The sequence below is a fragment of the Chanodichthys erythropterus genome, chromosome 9, assembly GCF_024489055.1.
Source record: "Chanodichthys erythropterus isolate Z2021 chromosome 9, ASM2448905v1, whole genome shotgun sequence".
NCBI classification, from domain to species: Eukaryota; Metazoa; Chordata; class Actinopteri; order Cypriniformes; family Xenocyprididae; genus Chanodichthys; species Chanodichthys erythropterus.
In genome coordinates this window covers 12289419-12310442 of record NC_090229.1, presented here as the reverse complement: position 1 = coordinate 12310442, position 21024 = coordinate 12289419, and the positions used below count along the sequence as shown (strand labels likewise).

At 38.1% G+C, this 21024-nt stretch overlaps 1 protein-coding gene across 1 annotated transcript in view; it reads right to left on the bottom strand.

Moving 5' to 3' along the window:
• The window catches only part of elavl4 (ELAV like neuron-specific RNA binding protein 4), a 79404-nt gene that overhangs the window by 27663 nt on the left and 30717 nt on the right, over nt 1-21024 (bottom strand). The window contains exons 3-5 of the mRNA XM_067393575.1: nt 20886-20972; nt 14134-14371; nt 204-307 (exon numbers count right to left, since the gene is read on the bottom strand). Coding sequence (XP_067249676.1) covers nt 204-307; nt 14134-14371; nt 20886-20972 — 429 coding nt within the window. The remainder of the gene's footprint in view (nt 1-203; nt 308-14133; nt 14372-20885; nt 20973-21024) is intronic.

Here is a 21024-nt window from a genome sequence, read left to right as displayed (position 1 = left end):
AAATTCGCTCATTGAGACTCATTTTGCCAGCACGGGTCACATATATTTAAAAAATGTAATTTATTTATGTGATGGCAAAGCTGATTTATGCTTTTTTATATAAAAAATAATATTAGTGTTCATTAATTATAAACAGGCACCTTTTTAAATTCCTGACATGTGTGAGACTGGACTTTATGATTTCTTCTAGCGTAGTCACATACCTTAATAGTTTTGGTCTGAAGTCTGAGTCCATTTAACGTGTTGATGGCTTTCTCTGCATCTTTTGGGTCAATGTAGTTGACGAAACCATAGCCAAGACTCTGCCCTGTAGTGAAGGAAAGAGAAGGAAGAGAACAAACTTATTTTAGCTTAAAACTTTTCATTGTGTTTGGAAAGACATAAAAGTGTAAAAGCATTTCTTTTAACTACCCTTCCTTTGAAAGCCAATCACTTGTCCTTAGTTACCAACCCTAAAAAAATCTTTAAACCACTTAAAAGCATTCATCACAAAAACTATGCATACATTATGAGCTAGACGACATTAACAATTAATGATATATGTAGCATTAGCCTGACTAGCAGTGACTAGTTTGAGTTTGTTTAGAAAGCGCACATTAAGCGAAAGCTTCCGCTGGAAACCTCTGACAGAGTCTTTGGTGGAATTATTTTGATTTAACCTCTTCTAACCGTCTGCTGCTCCTCTGAAGGCGAGGCAGACATCAGCTGCTATTTGACTTAAATAGAAACCCTGCAGCTAAAGGCCTGTGTGATACTTCTTTTTTTCCTCCCTTTTCCTTTTCGTTCTTTAAAGATCTCGCCACACAAGTGCAGTGGAACTAGAGAACAGCGCTGCACTTATCCTCATTAATGGAAACAGACAGCGCTAAGTCCACAGTGTACACACAAAGTGAATCATAAATGCGAAAGAGTGCTACACCCTGCGCCAAACAAACACAAGCTAAAGCGCACCAGATACCGTGGGGGGCGAGCAGAGAATTTCGTGCTGCCCTCGCTTCAAACAGCATGCCTCTATCTCTTTCTCTCTGGATTATGGAGGATTACCAATCCCTCTGTCATTCATTAAGATCCCGGCAAGAACCGGCAAAATGAGAGATACAGCACTATTCAAAGCCTGACACTGATGTTTCAGAGTTGCTTTAAATATAAATTCTCTGATCCTTGACAATATTTTATTGCTCAGGTACTGCTCTTTCATAGCTTAGAGCAAGCCTGACAAGCTCGATACAGCAACATTGGGTTAACTAATGTGGGAGTATTGGGGGAAGGGGAAAATTTTACATGGAAAACCAACATGTGTGTATGTGAGAAAATAGAAATAGTTTAGAAAGGTTAGTGTAAATGAAGTGTGTTTCCAAAGTGCTGTCATGCAGAACTTCAGCTCTGCATAATGATACATTCGGAGAACGTGCCCGAGAAAAGTAAGACACTGACTCTGCCTAACCTCTCCATTTGTCTTCTCTGTCACCACCATCTCAGCTGTTTTCCTCGCTCCTTCCTTTTTGGCCCAGAGCATTTGGCCCCACGTTGGCATGCCCCGTAATGCCATTTTCATTGTGTGTATATGTGCGTGTGGGTGGATGCATGTGTTTGCATGATTGTGTGTTTGAGCGTACAACAATGGGTTCATAAAACAATCTGTTTTGTAATGCCCCTTTGCCTGATGGCATTTCCATAACGTCGCTAGCAGTTGTTCTTGCCTCCTTTGGAGTTCTTGCTTGAGGATAAGGTGAGGCCAACCAAGGCCACTGCTTTAGTCAAAGGGATTTCTCTCACCAGTATAACACACACACTCAACACACATCCCTTCTCCATCACACAGCAGTGCGACACTGGAGATCTCAGTGGGGGACCAGAACCAGGCTGTTTGCTAAGAAAAAAACACTAGCGCACACACCTACGTACACTTGGGTTACAAGGATTGTTGTGGAACTGAGTCATATTCTTAATATTTTAAGAAAATTAAAAGAAGAACCCCTTAGTGAGTTCATTAATTATTAATTTAAGTGCATAATTTCATTATTAGTCTTTGTAGTCTATGACAATACAAAGAATAAAATCATCCTGCTTTAAAGAAAGGAGGCTGCGAGTTGTTTTGACAATCTCTAAGGGCCTTTTTTTGGCAAGGCAATTATTTAGCTAATTTAATTTCCCCGCGAACAGACACATTAACAGAACCTTAAACTGATCTCTATTAAATATCCCATATCTCATCTGTGCTCTCTAACAAACTGCAGAGGCAAAACCTCAAAGAAAATGTAATATTACAGACATGCACGCATGCACATAGCCATGTCATAAAACAAACTCCCACTATATAAACACAACTCACTGCTGCATGCTGCTCTTGCTTATGGACATGCAGGATGAGAAGGGTGCTCGACTAGTTGTCCAATAACAGAGTAATTGATTAGTGAGTTTGACTAGTTTATCTACTGTTTTTAATATTTTAGTAGAGATGCTTTAAAGGGGTTGAATAATGAGATGCAACTCAACAGGGAGAGTTTTAACATCCTAAACTGTCAGCACACTAAAAATTGGCAATGAAATTTGTATCTTTAAAATCTTAGAGAGCATTACTGTTTTATTCAAAAGAACCTTTGTTTACTCTTTCATGTGAATTTCTACTCAAAGTGTTTTGAACTGTACTTTTATAGATGCATTCAGAGAGTTTCTATTCTCTTATGGGTTTGTAACTGAAACTGATTTATTTTTACACATTGTTTTAATAACAGTGCAAGTTTACTTTAGTTAATATCTTCAGAGCAGTTGTTGTTTGTGTTGATTATCTAGTGTAATAGTAACTGCATAGATTTAAGCTCTGTTGTTAATTTTTTAAGCTGCTGTCTGTACCTTTTTTTGGTTAAAAATGATCCAAAATCAATTATTGAGCAAGTACATAACCAGCCAGTGTTCAAAACTATCTCCTTACCTTAGCCCGATTCACAACTGTAAGCTTGTAATAATGTTTTATAATTCGGGTGGTACTGGTGGGTTTTCGCAGGAAATTCGAGCATGTCTTTGTGTCATTGCGTCACGTCTGTTTACATAAAGAACGAGTCCCAGCTAACTAGGTTATATTGCATGTGAGGTGGATCATTTATAGCCTTTTCTCACAGCAGTTGCAGTGCAATAATTAAACTCATAAATTGGATGGCGGACTGTATGGTATGACAAATTAACATCAGAGATTAGACTATAGAAATTTAAATCTACAGGTAGCGCTAATACACACTAAATACACATAGTCGCGCAATGCTGATGTTGTTAACATTAACAATTTGTGAACGAAGTATAACAATAATAATAATTTGCACAGTATGACGTGATATGAGCTAAGTGATCGTTAGATTTAATCACCATTGGCAGCATGATTTACTTTGGCGAGGCACAGCCCACATAAAGATGATAATTCCGCAAATAACTGCAAATGCCGGTTTCAAACAGAGATGGCGTCAAAGAGGCAAAACTTACGCAGCTTTAAAATTAATATTTCTTTAAATGTACCATAGGTTTCCTCTGTAGTTAGATTTGGCTTTCATATGTAAGCAAAATTAACATTATAACTGAGGCCCTGTCCACAGGAACACGGGTATTTTCAAAACCGCAGCTTTTTCTATGCGATTTGGCCGTTTGTCCACACGCAAACGCAGTATCTGGTCACTGAAACCAAACTTTTTTTAAAACTCTTGCCAGGGTGAAGATTTTCAGAAACTCTGGTTGCAATGTTGTCGTGTAGATGGTGAAACTGGAAACCTTAACTTGTGACATCGGAACAAAATAAAATCCTTTTTTCCAGGCTTCTGATTGGCCAACATGGCTTTACGCCATGTTGGATTGACATGCTTTTGAAAGTGCTTCATAGCGTGTTTATGCGTTTTCACGTGGACACTTTTTTTTTTTTTTTAAAGGTGGAGGAAAAACTCTGTTTATAAAAATACCCGTGTATGTGTGGACTAGGCCTGAAATAACCCCATTATAAATCAGAATTGAATCAAAAATTGAATTTGAATAGAGAGCTTGTGAATCAGAACTGAATCAAATCAGGGAATCTGACCTAATATTTAGCTTGTTTATTAGTTCAATATCTGTTGAAGGGCTATATACTCCTGCATTTAGTCTGTGCTATTTTTTAAATGTCAGTCTATGAACAGACTAGGCATGTCTGGCTATTGTTTCGAGGCTTTTGCTGCATTTTCAGCATTCTGTGCAGTAATCATTGTGTTTTCAAGACAGTGTGTCAAGTTAAAAATGTGTCTTGAGACCCCCTGCATTCTGTTCCATTCTTTCTTTTTTGTAGCTGTGTTTTTAAACACACAAAGCTTACTGGGCGGAGTCTGGTGGACCCAATTATATGGGGCTTCAGTAAAGCTGAATAGTTGTTCTGACAGCCCATGTATTTTTGCACTTCCTTAAAACACACAGACAAATAAAAAATAAATATAACACATGATATCCATACATAAGTATATATATATACTCGGTACTGTATATTTGGACATACATATGTGGTATACACACCTACACACAGAATATAAAATTCTGTTCACGCAACCAGATCATATACCCACGCAGAGACAGCATATGAATACAAAGCGCACACAAACACAATCTCTTCAGCACAGCCAGGGTTACCTACAATGGACAGCCGCGTAGGTACCGGAGAGGGTTACAGTCAGGTCTGCCTCATGAATTTATTATTGAGGGAAGTAAGAATCACAGAGAATGTTTCATAGTAAAGCCAGCGCTCTGCTATATCTGCATCATACCTGTTCTGTGAATGTTTCATGTCATGTTTGGTCTACAGAAGTGTGATTATATTTTGTGCATACTCATTCAAGGCAAAGTGTGCTGTTTACATGAAATCAAAAAGAATATTTGCTTTTCTCTGGTGTAAAGTAAGATGATCGATATACATAAACTGTGAAACTGCAAAAAGATGATTGAGGATTTTGACAGAGCCCATTAGGAATATGCCATAAACATCAAATGCCACAGCAAAAGAGAATTACCTCTATGCTGTTTAATTAGTATAATGGTTACGTTAACTTATATGTTTTAATTGTCAATTAAAATTGAAACTGAAATGATGCATTGTGCTTTTAATGGGCTTTTAATGAGTGCGGATCTCCATTTTTCCAGCACTTTTTGTTCCCCAGCAGGATAGATGTGCAGTCAAATTTAGAAACATTGGAAAGGCTTTTTCAAAGACAATGCTTAACACCAATTAAAAGGATATTTTTCACAAATAAACAGCTTATGACTATTAGTGTGTAGGCTCCTGATGGGTTTTTCATTGCGATGGGACACGGCTGAAGCTGGAGCGTAATAGTGATGTGCGAGAGCTTGATGGAGATGTTGTGTGTGTTCTGAGAGTGTGGGTAAAACAAAAATTAGAGGTTTGACTGCTTAGCATCATTTGGACCCAAAAGCATCTTTCTCCTTTGACAACAATTCAACTGTAGCCATGTATATTTATTGAAATAAAACTGCAAGCAATGTGTACTACCATTCAAAGGTTTGGGGTCAGTAAGATTTTTTTTATGTTTTTGAAAGAAGTCTCTTATGCTCACCAAGGCTTAGTTTGTTTCATGACAAACATGTACAAACAGTAATATGGTGAAATAGCTGAATTTCTGGCAGCTATTACTCCAGTCTTCAGTGTCCTTCAGAAATCATTCTAATATGCTGATATGCTTTGATACAGAATTATTATCCATGAAATGCACAGCTGTATATTGTTCCCGAGAGACATGGCGTAAGTGTGTTGTCATGTTTTTGACCCCACAGTATGTGTACATGAAAAAAAGATTATTAGTCTAGTGATGTTACAACTAGAGTCACGAGGTCCCAAAGCCGCTGTCCTCTTTTCTCTCGTAAACACTGTCTCTGTGATAGAGAGGATGAGGAAGATGAGGAAGGGCAGGCGTAAGCTACCCCTCCCCCCCATATGGGTCTCCTTTAGCTCTTGAGGAGCACGCTGAGTTAAATGGGAGGAATGAGATGTTTCTCTCTCTGATAAATTGAGGCTGTTTGGAGTGAGAGGCTCCATTTGGAGGAGTCATATTTGAACCATTACGCCTCTTACCTCAGCAGCAGGAGTCAGAGTGTGTGAGATGATAAAATGAGTGTGTCCGGTGGGTGTCCTTCCTCTCTTTCGCTCACACACACATACACTTTTACTTCATGGTACATATCATTTACAATAACACACTCGCACACACGCATATTTCTCTGTGCTCAAAATCATTTATCATCAAAGCTTTGCACATGAAAGATACATTTGACTGATTTTCGCTGTTCTGCTGCTTGGCAGTGAGCTAAAATTCTTCACGCTGGATTCTCGCTAATTTCACCCTCTCTCTACATCAATTGTTGATACATAATTTAAAGGCCCGGTGCTTCCATTGATTGAAAATGAGATGAACATTGTAGCAAACACCAAACTGCCTCCAGCAACACCCCCCCTCCACAAACCCTCCGGCAGCCATGTTGAGTCGACAGTTGCAGTTCCCTTAAGCTTGAATCAGGTGGGAAAGCTGAAACTAGCATTCGTTTGGGAGAGAACAGCAGCGCAGACACAAGATGACAGTTCAACGAGCATCTGACAGTAACGCACCTTGATATCACAAAGCTCTCTGGCTACGAACAGGAAAATCTGTTTGGTCAGACTTAAATTTAGTCACATTTAAGATGTGGAAGGCAAAAGAAGCAAAGACGAAAATCCATTTCAATTTGTCAAAACAAATGTATCACTGCTGCTGCTTGCTTGACATTTTGCCCTTGTCTCTACAGCATCTTGGGACAGAAACATGTCTCTGCAGTAAAAGACATCTCAAAGACATTTTTGTTTTATTTTATATGATATATAAATACACAGCTGCATCACTGAGGTCATCATGACTTGTGTAATGCCAAAAGACAGCAACACAGGACTTTATGACTTCATTTTAATTAGCTTAGTGATCTTCCATCCAAAGAGACAAAAGCTGACTGAAGTGTAATTAGATAATGTAAGGTGCAATGAGATAATCTCTATTCTTAATGCTGTTTATCGTTGCATCTAATAGCCTTAATTCGACCCATTTGTACATAAAACACTTAAGGGATGCCTAAGTGCTCTCTCCCAGACAAAAGCATCATTCTGATTGGATTTGCATTAGAGATTCATATTTCGCCTAAGAGGTTGTGTAAAACCATTAGCTTACCTCACCTTACACAAATGTAAGGCCTGTTAATGTATACCTACCTGCTGTTTATTTTACAGTATGTTTTACAAGGAAATGTAAATATTGCCTTTATTTTATTTTTTTATTTCTATGGAAATTAAATTGATATCGCAAAAAAATCTAAACGTAACTGAGAGATTTTTAAAACAAGATATAAAGTTCCATTAAGGGATATAAAATCACATAGTATATAAAGTTGTAATTGAATTAATCTTTTTTAACATACACTACAATTGAAATGTTTGGGTTTGGTAAAATTTGATCAAAAAAGGCTGCATTTAATTTGTCAAAAATACAGTTAACACAGTCATATTGTGATATATGCAAGTTCTGTCATGAAACTCTAGATGGTTAGATGGATCCCTAACACAACCTGATGATATTTACATTGTTAACTACATGGCACAAGCTGATTTGTTCATGTCACATCTGCAGCCAATGAGTTTGCTGCTCAACATTTAACTAGCTGGTTCCTCGAGTTCCTCTGAAACCCTCCACCTTCCCCTGCTCCACCTGTATAGATTTGCTAAAGGTAATTCTATATATGCTATTTGTGCTGAAGCAGTATGTCTTACATGTTTAGAGTAGCATTTCGGTGTACGTATTGGCAGTAGCTCTGCATCAGCAGCAATAACCTACAACAACGGCAATAATCAACAGCAGCAGCATAACAGATCTATTCCGCCAAGACCAAATACATTAAGATTGTCATTTCCATAACATGCTAAAAATCTTTCAAGAGTTGTCATGATAGAAATTATAATTTTTTAATAATAATTTATTTAATTTTCACAACAATAGAGACAACAGCCATCAAAAATAATAAATAATAATAATAATAATAATTAAAAAAAAACACAACAATATAAAAACACCACACGCAGTTCTTCACCCAACCAACAGGTTAAGCACAGAATACAATATATTACAACAGAACCATATGTAATAATACAGACAAAGGCCAACACAAATTAAGCCTTAATTGGGCCCAATAAGTTGGAGGAAAATCAAGTCATGCGCGTAGTAAATAATGTCTGCTACAAACTTGACAATATAAGAGCTCAACTGGGAAAAACAAAAATAATAGTGCATTATAGATGGTCTATCAGTCAGTGGAGACTGCATTCAGCTGCAGAGATTTAACATGCTCTAAAAAGGATAACCAAATTCTTGAAAATGTATCCATGGAACCACAAAGGCAGTGTTTCATTTTTTCCATTTTAACAAAAAATAGGGCATTTTTTATCCACTGTGTATGAAATTATCATACTTGAAAATATTTTTTTTCTATTTTAATATATTTTAAAATGTAATTTATTCCTGTGATATAAAAGCTGAATTTTCAGCATCATTACTCCAGTCTTCAGTGTCACAAGAATCTTCAGAAATCATTCTAATATGCTGATTTGTTTCTCAGAAACATTTATTGTTATTCGTGTCGAAAATAGTTTTGCTGATTAATATTTTTGTGGAAATTGTTCTACATTTTCCCCCAGGATTCTTTGATGAATAGAAAATTAAAAAAAACAGCATTTATTTGAAATATAAATTTTCTGTAACAATATAAAAGTCACTTTTGAGTTTAATGCATCCTTGCTGAATAAAAGTATTCATTTATTTGCCAAAAAACACTTACTGAATCTTATTTGTAATTGTGAGATATAAAGTCCTGATTTTGAGAAATAGTCTCAATTGTGAGAAAGTTGTATGTGATACTTCAAATCACATTGTGAGATGTTAAGTGAATTATATAAAATTGAAGATAATGGGGCATAGACTGATGAACTTTTCTGGAGGAGTGAACTTTCTACAGAGTTCTGAAGGCACAGATTCCGTGTGGGCCGGCACATTGGTAGTGTCATTCAGGAAACCAATTTTATCATTTACACAATGTCTTTATCGACTCACTCCCTAGTAAACCCTACACTGTAAATCCATCTGAAGCTGTGCGTCTGTATTTTTGCTGTGCCAGGCTGGCGACAGCTGGAAGACACAGGAATCTCCCGCCCCCGTTCCCCCACTCTGCTGTGCCGGAGCCTGCAGCGTGTTGGCGTGTAGCCTGCAGTGTGTGGGCTGTCTGGGAGGAGTGTGCATGTGGAAACGAAAGAAGCCCCTGTAAATCTGGGACACCCCAACGAAGCGACGTCAGACCCCGCATATTAGATGACAACACTGGCAGCCACCCCAGGGAATGCTGAGATCCCACGCTCTCTTGGAACTGCTGGAGCTGCATGGAGCCAGTGGCTAATGCCAAGCTAACCGCAAGGTAATGTTTGTAACTAACCTCAGCAGCACCTCGTGGGCTAGTAAAATTACTAGGGAAAAAAGAACAATAAAGTTTGCAATATGAGTTAGAGCATTAATGGAAATGTTGTCTGGATTTCAGAGAATTTGTTGCTGTTTAAGCTTGGTTCTGGATCATATAGATAAAAGATGACTCACTGAATTTAAGCAAAGCTCCAAACATTTTGTGGTCCAGGGTGGAAGAACACTCCCCAGAATGCATTGCAGAATTGCAATTCAATAAATTCCTTTTCCTGCCATTACAATTCTAAATGAACTTCCTGTGGGATGTGGCCAATTCACATTCGTACTAAAAGGGGGCCAATTCTTCAATTCTAAATTTTGCACAACTTATTGTTGGCGCACAACTGCTAACCGCAAGGCCACGGCTCCTACTCAAGTACATGATTGCCTAAAGAATGTCAGCAGGAAAAAAAAAAGATAAAAGAGAGAAAATAAAGTCAATTTCCCCCATGCACATTTTTATATAACCAATAGAGGGTGAATAGCCTTCTTTGAAAAAGAAAACAAAACAGGTGATTGGTTTATTCCTGTGCTCATGTTTGTCAGTGGCTTTGGGATGGTGAGAGAAAGTTCAGTGTCAAACAATGTAAATGAGGTCTGAATGTTTTACCCTGAATAACAACCTATCATTTACTTTGTTTACTCCAGACTGAGTGCGGAACACATCACAGCACTGAATTATGTTGGGAAGTTAGTGTTCCCTGCAATCACTACGATAGCTAATTCCTGCTATTCTATCAGACTTTTTCCAGCTACCAATTTCACCTGTACGATTTCGCCATTTAGATGCCGTGTTGCATGTGTTTGCTTGTTTAATTCGGCCTAATGCTGTTTTTAACAGGAAATGACAAAACATGGAAAACAGTTCATGTTTTATTTCTACAGCATCAGATAAACACGGCGCATATTTGACATGGTGGTTTTTCACACATTCTCAGCAGTCTAACACTTACTGAGGTGTTTCAAACCTCAACGTGCTTTTGCAAACATCAAGCACAATGAATTTTTCATGCCACTACATCTGCTTTTCCCTGCAGTTTTTCATCAGTATGATGGTCTGAGTTCCAGCACATCTGCGAAGGAATGCTGAGATGTCTTTCTGGTTTTAAATCACATGCCGTTCTTAATTTGCTGGCGGGCGGAGCAGAATACACTCTGGTCAGTGTAGAGACAGAAGTCATATACGGCTCCGTATTGATGTCGGCTCAGCTTGGCGCTAAGGTTAGCACGCGCTAAGCTTGGCAGCAGACAGCGGACACCGCGTTCGGGTCAGCAGCGTGACAGATGGTTGGGTGCTCGGCGTGCGAGTGGGTTGTGTACCTGAACAAGCAGTCGCACAAAGCAGCTTTGATGTAAGCTACATAAGTGTTAAACACAGAGCGAACTGATAGCAGCACCGCCGCCTGTGCCAAGCCATTAAATACCAACAATGGCATCTGCGGATTGGACAAGAAAGGGAAAATAATGAAGCAAAATGGCAGGCGATAAAGTAGGCTGGGAGCGATAGCATGTGCCGGTTGCTTTTCTGCTACACAGGGAGAGGCCTAAACCGCAGGGGGGTTGTGCGAGGGGGGGTTGGCGCTGTTTCTCAGAAGCCATTTTTAATCGTGCGGTAATTATTTACTGCTTGAAGAATATGAACAGAAGATTATCTGCAGTCGCTCATTCCCCCCCTCTCCTCATCAGATGGAAAATCACAGACGCAATCAATTCATGTCCTTGCCTGAGTGTGTCCTTTTTCTGCCATATCATTATAAACACAATTGTGTTCATTTTCACGCAGAAAAAGAATCCACCGTGTCAGAAAACCTGACAAGTATCCAATTCTTTTCCCCTTTCGAACCGCCGCTCAATCAGTCTTTTCCATTTTGCTTTGTGCTGATAGCCAGAAGCGTTAACACTTTCTTAATGTATTCCATTAAAAGTTTTCATTCAATATGATTCCTGGCTCACAAGAAAATCACCATTACTCCCTATGGGCTATGTGTTTATCCTCATTATTAGCACAGAATGGGGTGTTGCTGAGGTAGCAACACTGTGCTGGGGATGTGTGCATTTAGAGTAGGGGATTTTCAGCTTGATATGAACCTTTAAAAACAAAAGCTTTCCGCTAAGTTAGCAGCATCGCCATCTGCTTTATTCGGCATCTCGACACAATCCTTGTGGTAATGACTTCTGAAATGCTTTCCCCACTGAGAGGGATGTGATAAAGCCGTTTCTGCTGACAGTTTACATAAACGCTGATAAATATTAGTCCTCTGTTCTTTTCAAATTCTTAGAATAATTTTGTGCAATGAATAAAACAAAAATCAGAGACGTGTTTGTTTTGTGTGTGGTTTGTCAGTACATTTGTGTATTCTTAGCATATACAAAGTTGCTTCTTCAACTAAAGGGACTTACATTATAATTTTTGTTTGTTTTGTTATATAAAGGTCATATTAAACACTGTTTTGGAAACTTTACTGTGCCTTCAATAATTTATTTTTGCTATTTTTCAAATGCCCTTTTGTGTACAGATTTTATTGTTTTACCCTTGTCTCAGACCTAGACTTTCAATCTTAAACTATGAATTGAAGTTATTAACTTTATTTTTTTTAATTTTAATTTTAAATTTCCCTTTTGAATAGTCTATTTTTATTTATTATTATTTACTTTCCAATTAATCTGTAATTTTGTCAAATTATGCACAAATAGTGAAGTATTTAATCATGTGTATTTAGAATACATCACGTTAACAATGAAATAAGCCTTAGAAGACAAAGGAGTTGGCCACTTTAATCCCAAAATGTTTAAAAGTGCCATTTCCATCACTGAATGAATGGTGGTTGATGTGTGTAAATAAACTGTTGGACATAGTTAGTAGACAAGTTTGTACAGTGTGTTTTAAGATATTTTGCTTTCTAAAAGGCTGTAGGGCCCAAAGTGCACATAGTTGAAAAAACATCCATGCGTGCATGACTACATTAAATAAAAGATTGGGCCTCAGGTCTCCGGTGTATTCAAGTACAGCTAGAGGTCAGAAAGAAGATGATGAGAGAGCATGTATGTATGTGAAAGTGCAAGGAAAGGAAAGAGAAGGCCGGATAAACAATCTGGGGTGGCACTTTGGCAAGCGGCAATCACCCGGGTTTGACAGGGCAAGAGAACAGTAGCCGTGGCAAACGGTACATCACTGCATTGCGTCTCATCAAAGCTGACAGGAGCGGGGGAAGGAAAAAAAGGGAAAAGAAGAAGCCTGTCTATTACGTGCAAAGGCCCAAAGCTTCTCACCTTGTCGAGGGAGCCGTCTCTCTCTAGCTTTTCAACTGCCGTGTAAAAGGCTCTCTCGTACGTCAAAATTCTTTTGAAAGCTGAGAAGTGACTTCTCGTCGACGTCCATACCCAATAGATGAAAGCCGAGCGGAGAGCTCAGGAAGGTTGATCTGGTCAAATATTATGACATCGAGGTTCAGATACAATCTCTGATGCCCCGCAATCTATTTTGAACCCCAGACAGCAGCTAATCACGGCAGCAGAGAGAACTCTGCAGTCTCCTAACTCACTCTGCTTTTACAATGATCAAGAAGCGATTTGTTAGCTTAAAATTCTGAACTGGGAAATTGCACCCCTGGGATTCCAGAGCAAAGAGTGCAGTACAGGGAAGAGCCATATTTATGATGCACTATGTGTTCCTGAGCCTGAACAAGGACAGAGTGGTAAGACAGTGAGTGATCCTGTTTAACGTTATCTTTTCGCTCACACAACCATCAATTTAATAAAACGCGTTCAATTTGGTGTTCGTGAGGATATCCTGAGACTTTAGTGAATTTCCCACATGTAAAGACTGAAAACGAGCATGTGTCAACTCTCATGACGATGATTCTAATGACAAATCTCTTGCCCGACCATCTGACTGCCTGGCAATGAAATCCTACAAAACCTGTGGTCAAGAGCCAAGAGTCTCTCTCACTCTCTATGTCTCTCTCTCTCTCCCCTTTTGTCTAAAAACCAGTGGCTTTAGGCCTGGCCCTGTTTTAATGAGATTATCCAGAGCGAAGTGTCACTAAGTAGGATATAAAATGGAGGCCATTATCTGGCATTATTTCTGAGCAGCCTCGCCATCCATCTGCTTACCACCCACATAGTCACTACGGTGGGATTAGAACTCTTATTAGCAGGGGAGTGCTGCTTAAACACCTCTATGTCCTCTTTCTCTCTCCTCCTTTCTCTCTGGGCACTGTAAACAAAGAATAGCCCTTCTCATCCAGTGTTTACAACTCCCGGATTTCCTTGAAATTGTGGTCTGACCTGATACAACTGTGTTGAACAGACCCAATGAAGCAATGTTTTTAATGTAAGACTTCATTATTAATTTAATTTGTCCAATTAAACATTCAACAGTGGAGTTAAAAAAATGCTATTTTTTTGTGATACAAGGTTGTTGGTTTTGGATGGGCCTTCAAAATGCTGAATATTCTAAAATGACTTTAATATTTTGATTTTTTATTATAACTAAAATGATTTTGTTATATTAAAGACATTGTGTCTCTTCTGCCTCTACTACACACAGTTCATTATGCGAATGAAATGCATTTTTCCCCTCGGTCTTTATTATTACCTGTGATTTTGTCTCGAACCAGCTTGCAGGACTCAATTTCGCCAATGCTGCCGAAGAGGCTGCGGAACTCTTCCTGGGTCATGTTCTGGGGCAGGTAGTTGACGATGAGGTTGGTCTTGCTGTCGTCATTAGAGCCGGTCTGCATGGGCGAGGGGCAGCTGCGGCTGTTGCTGGAGGGCCCGTTGGCCGTGGCGGAGTTCGGCCCATTCGTCACCTGAGGCTCCATGTTGCTGATTATCTGCAGACAAAAGAAGGTTTGAAGGATGTGGCATCTGAAATGTATGCAGTTCACTAATTCCTGACAGATTTTTATGATGATATTAAACCATATTTTAGCATTTACAAATCTGATTTATATATATATATATATATATATATAATATATATAATATATATACACACACACACACACACACACAGATTTTCTTAAAGTAATCAATATATATAGTATATAAAATCAGTGTTGGGGAAAGTTATTAAAAGTAATACATTACACTATTGCGTTACTCCCTAAAAAGTAACTAATTGCGTTAGTTACTTCTTATGAAAAGTAATGCGTTAAATTACTTTTGAGTTACTTTTTCTCACCTGGGCTGGGCTTGCTTGTTTGTTTTTTAATAACAACAACAAAAAGTTCTATTTTTGGCAAATGTTAAGGCCCTTTCACACCAAAAGTGAAATTAATAAGCCTCAGGCTGAAGGAAATGCATATTTATGCCTGCAGAGTAGAGGGCGCAGCTCAAACAAACCTTTCAGCTGTGCTGCCATTCTGGATTAAAAAAGAATATGATACAGGAGAAGTAAGTTCAACACTCTTATTTTTAAATCTATTCTAATCTAATCTAATTAGTATGGTTGAATTATGAACATTGAAGGTCGGCAGCAAAGGCATTGGTTAATAAAGTGAGAATAAATACATAAAGTATATTTGGGTATATGTAATATAGTTAATTATTACAGGTTTGCGTAAAATTCTGAGATTGCATATCACGGTTTTTATTCATTTTGAGGAATACTGAATGTTTTCGTGCAAGTGAGATGAGTAAATGCATGTTCACATTTAGCATTTAGTCTAGAACTACAATAACCATCACGTTTACACAGAGTGCACAACCTCTGAACTTTATTTCTCTCAACATGGGGACAGGAAAGCTGTCAGTCAATAAATGTAAAAATAAGTAACTTGCATTACTTATTTGAAAAGTAACTTAGATACTTTGTTGTAACTTGAAAAAGTAATGTGTTACTTTACTAGTTAATTGAAAAAGTAATCTGATTATGTAACTCAAGTCACTTGTAATGCGTTACCCCCAAATGTGTGTGTGTATATATATATATATATATTATATATATATAGGATGCGATTTGTAGGGGGTGGGGGGATTTCCCTCCTTCTGGTCTATGTATCCCTGCCTCTGCTGAATTATTTTTATCCCCAGGGGGGATAAAAAAAATACCCCTCCCAGGTGATGCTACTCCACAAACCACCAACAGAGCATATAAAATACCAAAAATAAAAATCTTTTTTTAAAACATCACCAAGTAAAACGCTGCGTTTATATAGAACTGTCTCTTTACGACCACAACAAACGGGACACTTTTCAGACGTGCATTCTCAGCGCCAGGCGCAAGTCAAACGAGCGCAGAAAAGGTGCAGGTGATGACAAGGGAGCTTCAGTTGAACAAGAGTGAACTGCGGTCAGATGAGATGTTGTCAGGCTATGTTGGTAAAACTCCGAAAAATTAACATTACTGTCCAATCAGCCGTTATACTGTGCTCGCGGTGCGCACTCAAGAATTGCATGCGCAAATGCGCCGGCGCGCGCTGCATAATTACTTTATTATAGATTAAATAAAGCGCAAAAGAAACTATGAGCAATGACTGTCATTGTTCTGTTGTAAGTTAAGTCATGAAATGACCAAACATGCTATTAAAGCTGTCTCAAAACTGTGCATGCATTTATTTGTTGACATGGTTTTAAATTGTTATCCAATTTTTTGGCCTTAAAAGGTCTTAAAATGTAAAGGTTTGTGTCTCGTTATTCTATTAATAACTACCGATTGATTTTTGCATTTCTATCAGAAATGAAGAATTATTAGTGTCATTGTACTGTAAATAGTAGTGCAAATATCTAAGCTATCTAATACTTCAAATCTCAAGGTTAAATCAGAAGATTTTTTACCAGTTTATATACCAAAAATAGCATATAGCTCCACTGTGTTTTTAAAAACAAAAAAAAAAAAAAACTTTTCAAAACATCCCCCCCTCTGGTTTTCTCACAAATCGCACAATGTGTATATATATATATTTATATATTTATATATATATATATATATATATATATATATATATGATTTTATATACTATATATATTGATTACTTTAAGAAAATCTGAGGAGTTATTGACATCCCAGATAAAGGGGTGTGGAATAATCTGGTGTATGTAGCTGCAACAGCAACTATTAACTGCAAAACCTCACAGACTTACTCTAAATAATACAATGCATGACACACTTACTGAAAAACTGTTTATGCATCTCTAGACTTTCACTAGCTTTCTTCCACCCTCCCTTGCCCTCGCTCTATCACTGATATTTTTGAGTTTTGCTGTGCGTTTTGATGGTTGGCTCAACTTGACAGGGTAACAATGTGAGCCCTTCAGCGTGGAACGACTGTCATGGCGAACAGCGTTTGCCACTGGTTTAGCCGTGTGCTTTTAAGAGCAGGTGTTTGAAGAGAAGCTTGCTGGCCCTGGGGAAGAAGGAACAGAGGAGGCTCCAGTCTGTGCTGCTTTTCAGCCTCAAACTTTTTATTTCAAGATTGTTCCACACCGCAGTTAAATGTATTCACCCATTTGCATAAAGCATGTTTGTGTGTGAGCGCATGTGTGTTTAATTTTGTCACCCGACTCTATTTGAGGGGGCTGGGTGACATCTGGAATCGTGTCATATTCTGACTGTCACGAAGGTTGAAGATATGCGTGCGAGTGAGCGTGTGTGAGCGAGATCAGATTAGGGGGTAAGTCTTCATGGTTGCAAAAGCAAAACTCCATGAGATTTTCTCAGGGGAACAAACAACAGCTACGTCAGTCAGAGGCGCATGTTGAAGACAGATTTTGCTTTAGCTTTTACACCTTTTTTAACACTAGACTGACCTTCTCCGACTGTCTGGACAGCCATGGCAAAAACTTAAAATGTGATGTGACAAAGTGACACTACATTTTGTCTGCCGCTTCGTTTTTATTTCTGCGCCATTGTTTCGAGTAGCCCTGAACATGCTGAAATATTACTGGACAAAAATCCTGCTCCTCATGCATATTAAACAATGAGGAGCAGAGGCTAAAAATCATAAAAGGAATTTTATAAAATACAATCTGGTTGGCTGTAAATTTTGTTGCCTCTTATTTTTTCACGTGCTGGAAGTTGTTAGAATCTGGTCACATCGAGTCTGGTTAGGATACAGTGTAACATTCTCCCATTATGTACTGTGTGTTTAGTGTCAGTTTTCTAGAAATATTAAATTATTTTTTTTTCATTCATTGGTAGACAAAAGTCTCAGACCAAAAAGAGGATAGAAGAAGAAAAAAAACAAACAAACAAATAAGATTTAAAACAGCAAGCATGACCTGATTATAGCTCGTTCTAAGCTGATTCTGTAAGTCAACCATGTTTAATATTCATTTGCTTTTTCTCTCAGACTGGATGTGGCATAATTCGGATCAAGATCTGCACTGAGTGAGTGAAGGAAAAGTGCTAATGTTTCCTGCTGATAGATTCAAGAGTGGAAAATAATAGAGATGAGGACGAGAAAAAAATGGATCTAAGCTGAAATTCAGCTGCACTTATTTTTAGCTCTTCAAAAAATACTCTGCATCTGCACTCTGAAGTTTGACTCTCCTTTATCAAAGTGGGCATATTTAGAAAGGTTAACAATTTTTCCCCATCTGACACTACGCTCGTGTTTGCACTTGGAGTATTTTTTAAAAACACACAGGCACAGTAAAGATGATGCTAAAACCAGTTATTTAGTTGTTTATAATGAGAAACCATCAAAATTAGCTGCAGCATTTCTCTGGTCTCTTTAAAGTGATCTTTAAAGTCAATGTAATATCAAAATTGATGCTATTTATTTCCTTAATGCCTGTTTTGGGTCTTAGGAATGATTTATCAGGCATGTTATTCCAAAATGTAAAAAAAAGTCTTCAAATGTAATAACGTGCTCTTCCTTTCACAATGGCATCACTTATGCTGCATGACCTAACCCTAACGATGTTAACCAATAGCAACTATATAAAAGAAAAAAAGTGTGCGTGTATGTGTATATATATATATATATATATATATATATATATATATATATATATATATATATATATATATATATATATATATATATATATATATATATATATATATATATATATATATAATATACACCTGTGTGTATATATAATGTTTCAATAGGAGTAAAATGGTTACAAAAAAGAAAGATGTTTGCATTCACCCTTTTTTGGATCAATTGCTGTGCCTCTGTTTTTAGTCTTTGTTGACGTTCACATTTTTCCAACGTGACAAATAGAAAAAAGCTGCCTGCAGCCCATAGGAGGCTCATCTGCAAAGCTCTCAGGATATGCATGTAAATGGATCCTGTTCCGCACTTCTCTGCAGCAAAGAGGGATGAGGCGACACAAAGGGACAAAATAGCCATCGCCACAGCAGGCCTTGATTGATGTGTGTGTGTACATGTTTATTTCTGTGTGTTTTCATCTGTGTGCATGTGTGAGGGGAGACTTATTAAGTCTGTTTGCGGCTCCTGCTGTGCACTGTTCTTTCAGGGGAAAAAAAGAAATGCTCAAACCTCATGGGATAAGAGCTTTGAATATTCCAGAGAAGTGGACACCTTTCATTCTGATTCCAGGGACCTGTTGTGTCTCGATGGCCAATTAAATACCTGTCTTTCCTTTGTGATCCCTTCACTAGCACTTATATGCTGCCTTATTGTTTTCCTGTAGTTGAACTACCTCATTGTCATATTGAGAAGGGTAATTGTTCTTTTACATTCTTACTATTGCTGGACAACCGCCCTAGCAGCTGACAGGGGTCAGTGTAGTGTCCCCCTTTCCTTTAACTACTGTTCCTGAGTAGTTAAGTTTAGGTTGAAGGGCAAAACTGGCCATTAAATAGATTTTACTGTGAGGATTTTTAGTGACTCTTTCTGCAGATTACATTGTTGCACCAGTAGGTGGCGACAACTGACTGTCTTTATGAGTGATTCACTGAGTTATTCAGCTAACTGATTTATTAAAAAATGTTGAATCATTCAGGAACGAAACATTGGACTGTATGAGTAAGTCATTTAATCATTCACTCAAGTGATTTGTTCAAAATGCTGATTAGTCTTGGAACTTTATATTACATATATTGAAATAGACCACTGTATTTTTATAATACTTAAGTATATATATATATATATATATATATATATATATATATATATATATATAATATAAAACCTTGCTATATTGTGTACTTTATCTCAGATGGTATTGCTTTATTGACAGTTGTGATTTCTCAGGATATCTGTTTCAGTGATATCTGTCAAGCAATAGGGACATTTAATGAGTGGCATTCATAAAATGTGCTTACAGCACCTTTAACTGGAATAGTACAGTATAAACTATTGCGGTTTGAATGCTAGCTAAGGCAGAGCCTAGCTGGCTCTATCTGTTTGTGCTTTAGCTGTAGAAGGCAGGGAGACAGTTAGACAGACAGACAGGCAAGGCAAGCAGACAGGCAGACATGCTAAGCCATCACAAAGGCCTTGGTGTCAGCCGGGGGACAGACATCATCTTCCCTTTGATTCAACTGAACAGTAGCCCCAGATTACATTCCTTTATTTTTTCAAAAGCAATGGCAGATATGCCGACTGTTTCTGAACGCTGCTCGGCCCAGCTCAGGCTACGAGCGTGTGTGTGTGTGTGTGTGAATGCGGGAAGGAAGAGGCTCTGCCACTCTGTCTTACATAAGTGCCTTAGAGGATGTCAGGACGGGGATAAAAATACAGGTTCAACCAGTCCAATGTCCCTGAGTCACGCAGAGCCAGAGGTGTGTGTATGTGTGTGTTCACAGCAGTGCAGATAGATGCATTTCAGTGTGTGTCCTGACACCTGCCATTTCAACACAGCACTTTAATGGCCTTATTAGCTAAGATGATAAAATGTCAGGCTTCTATTCTGATGTGTGTTTTTACTGGTAATGCTCTCCAGTTATTACCAGAGTCTTTTGATGCTAGTGCTCCCTCCTATAGATGTCGGCTCTTATTTATATGGACCTGTGACAGCTAAATCTAGGAGAAAACAACACTGGTAATCATCTTCAGGTGAAATTCAATGAGAAATAAAGGGAAGAAATTAGATTTTTTTGCGAATACAATGCAAACTTAAATCTTTTTTACATTCTAAAGTGATTCCTTATACATATATGCAATATTTCTACTTGCACAAGACACTGAAATGTTGCACAGACATTATACATATTGACAATACAACATCCATCCAAAATATGTTATCAGCTAACACCCCTAATAGCAATTACAGTAATAATACTAATAATACGTTTTATTTAAAACTTATCATTAGGCCTGTTTCGCTCTACCCCTGCACACACCCTCCCTCTCATAGCACAATTTCATAGTAGCAATATGGCTATTAATGGGGGTAAAAATGGCAGTTAGTGGGCAGCAGTCTCCTTACCATCTTTGGCTGTGTCAGCAGTCCCTTCTCAGCCCAGCCCTGGAGCTGCGGCAGGTCTGCCTGACGCCACTGAGTCTCTGTCGATCCCTACAGGAGGGGGGCAGGGTCAATATTCAAACATGCCCATTTTCTCCATACC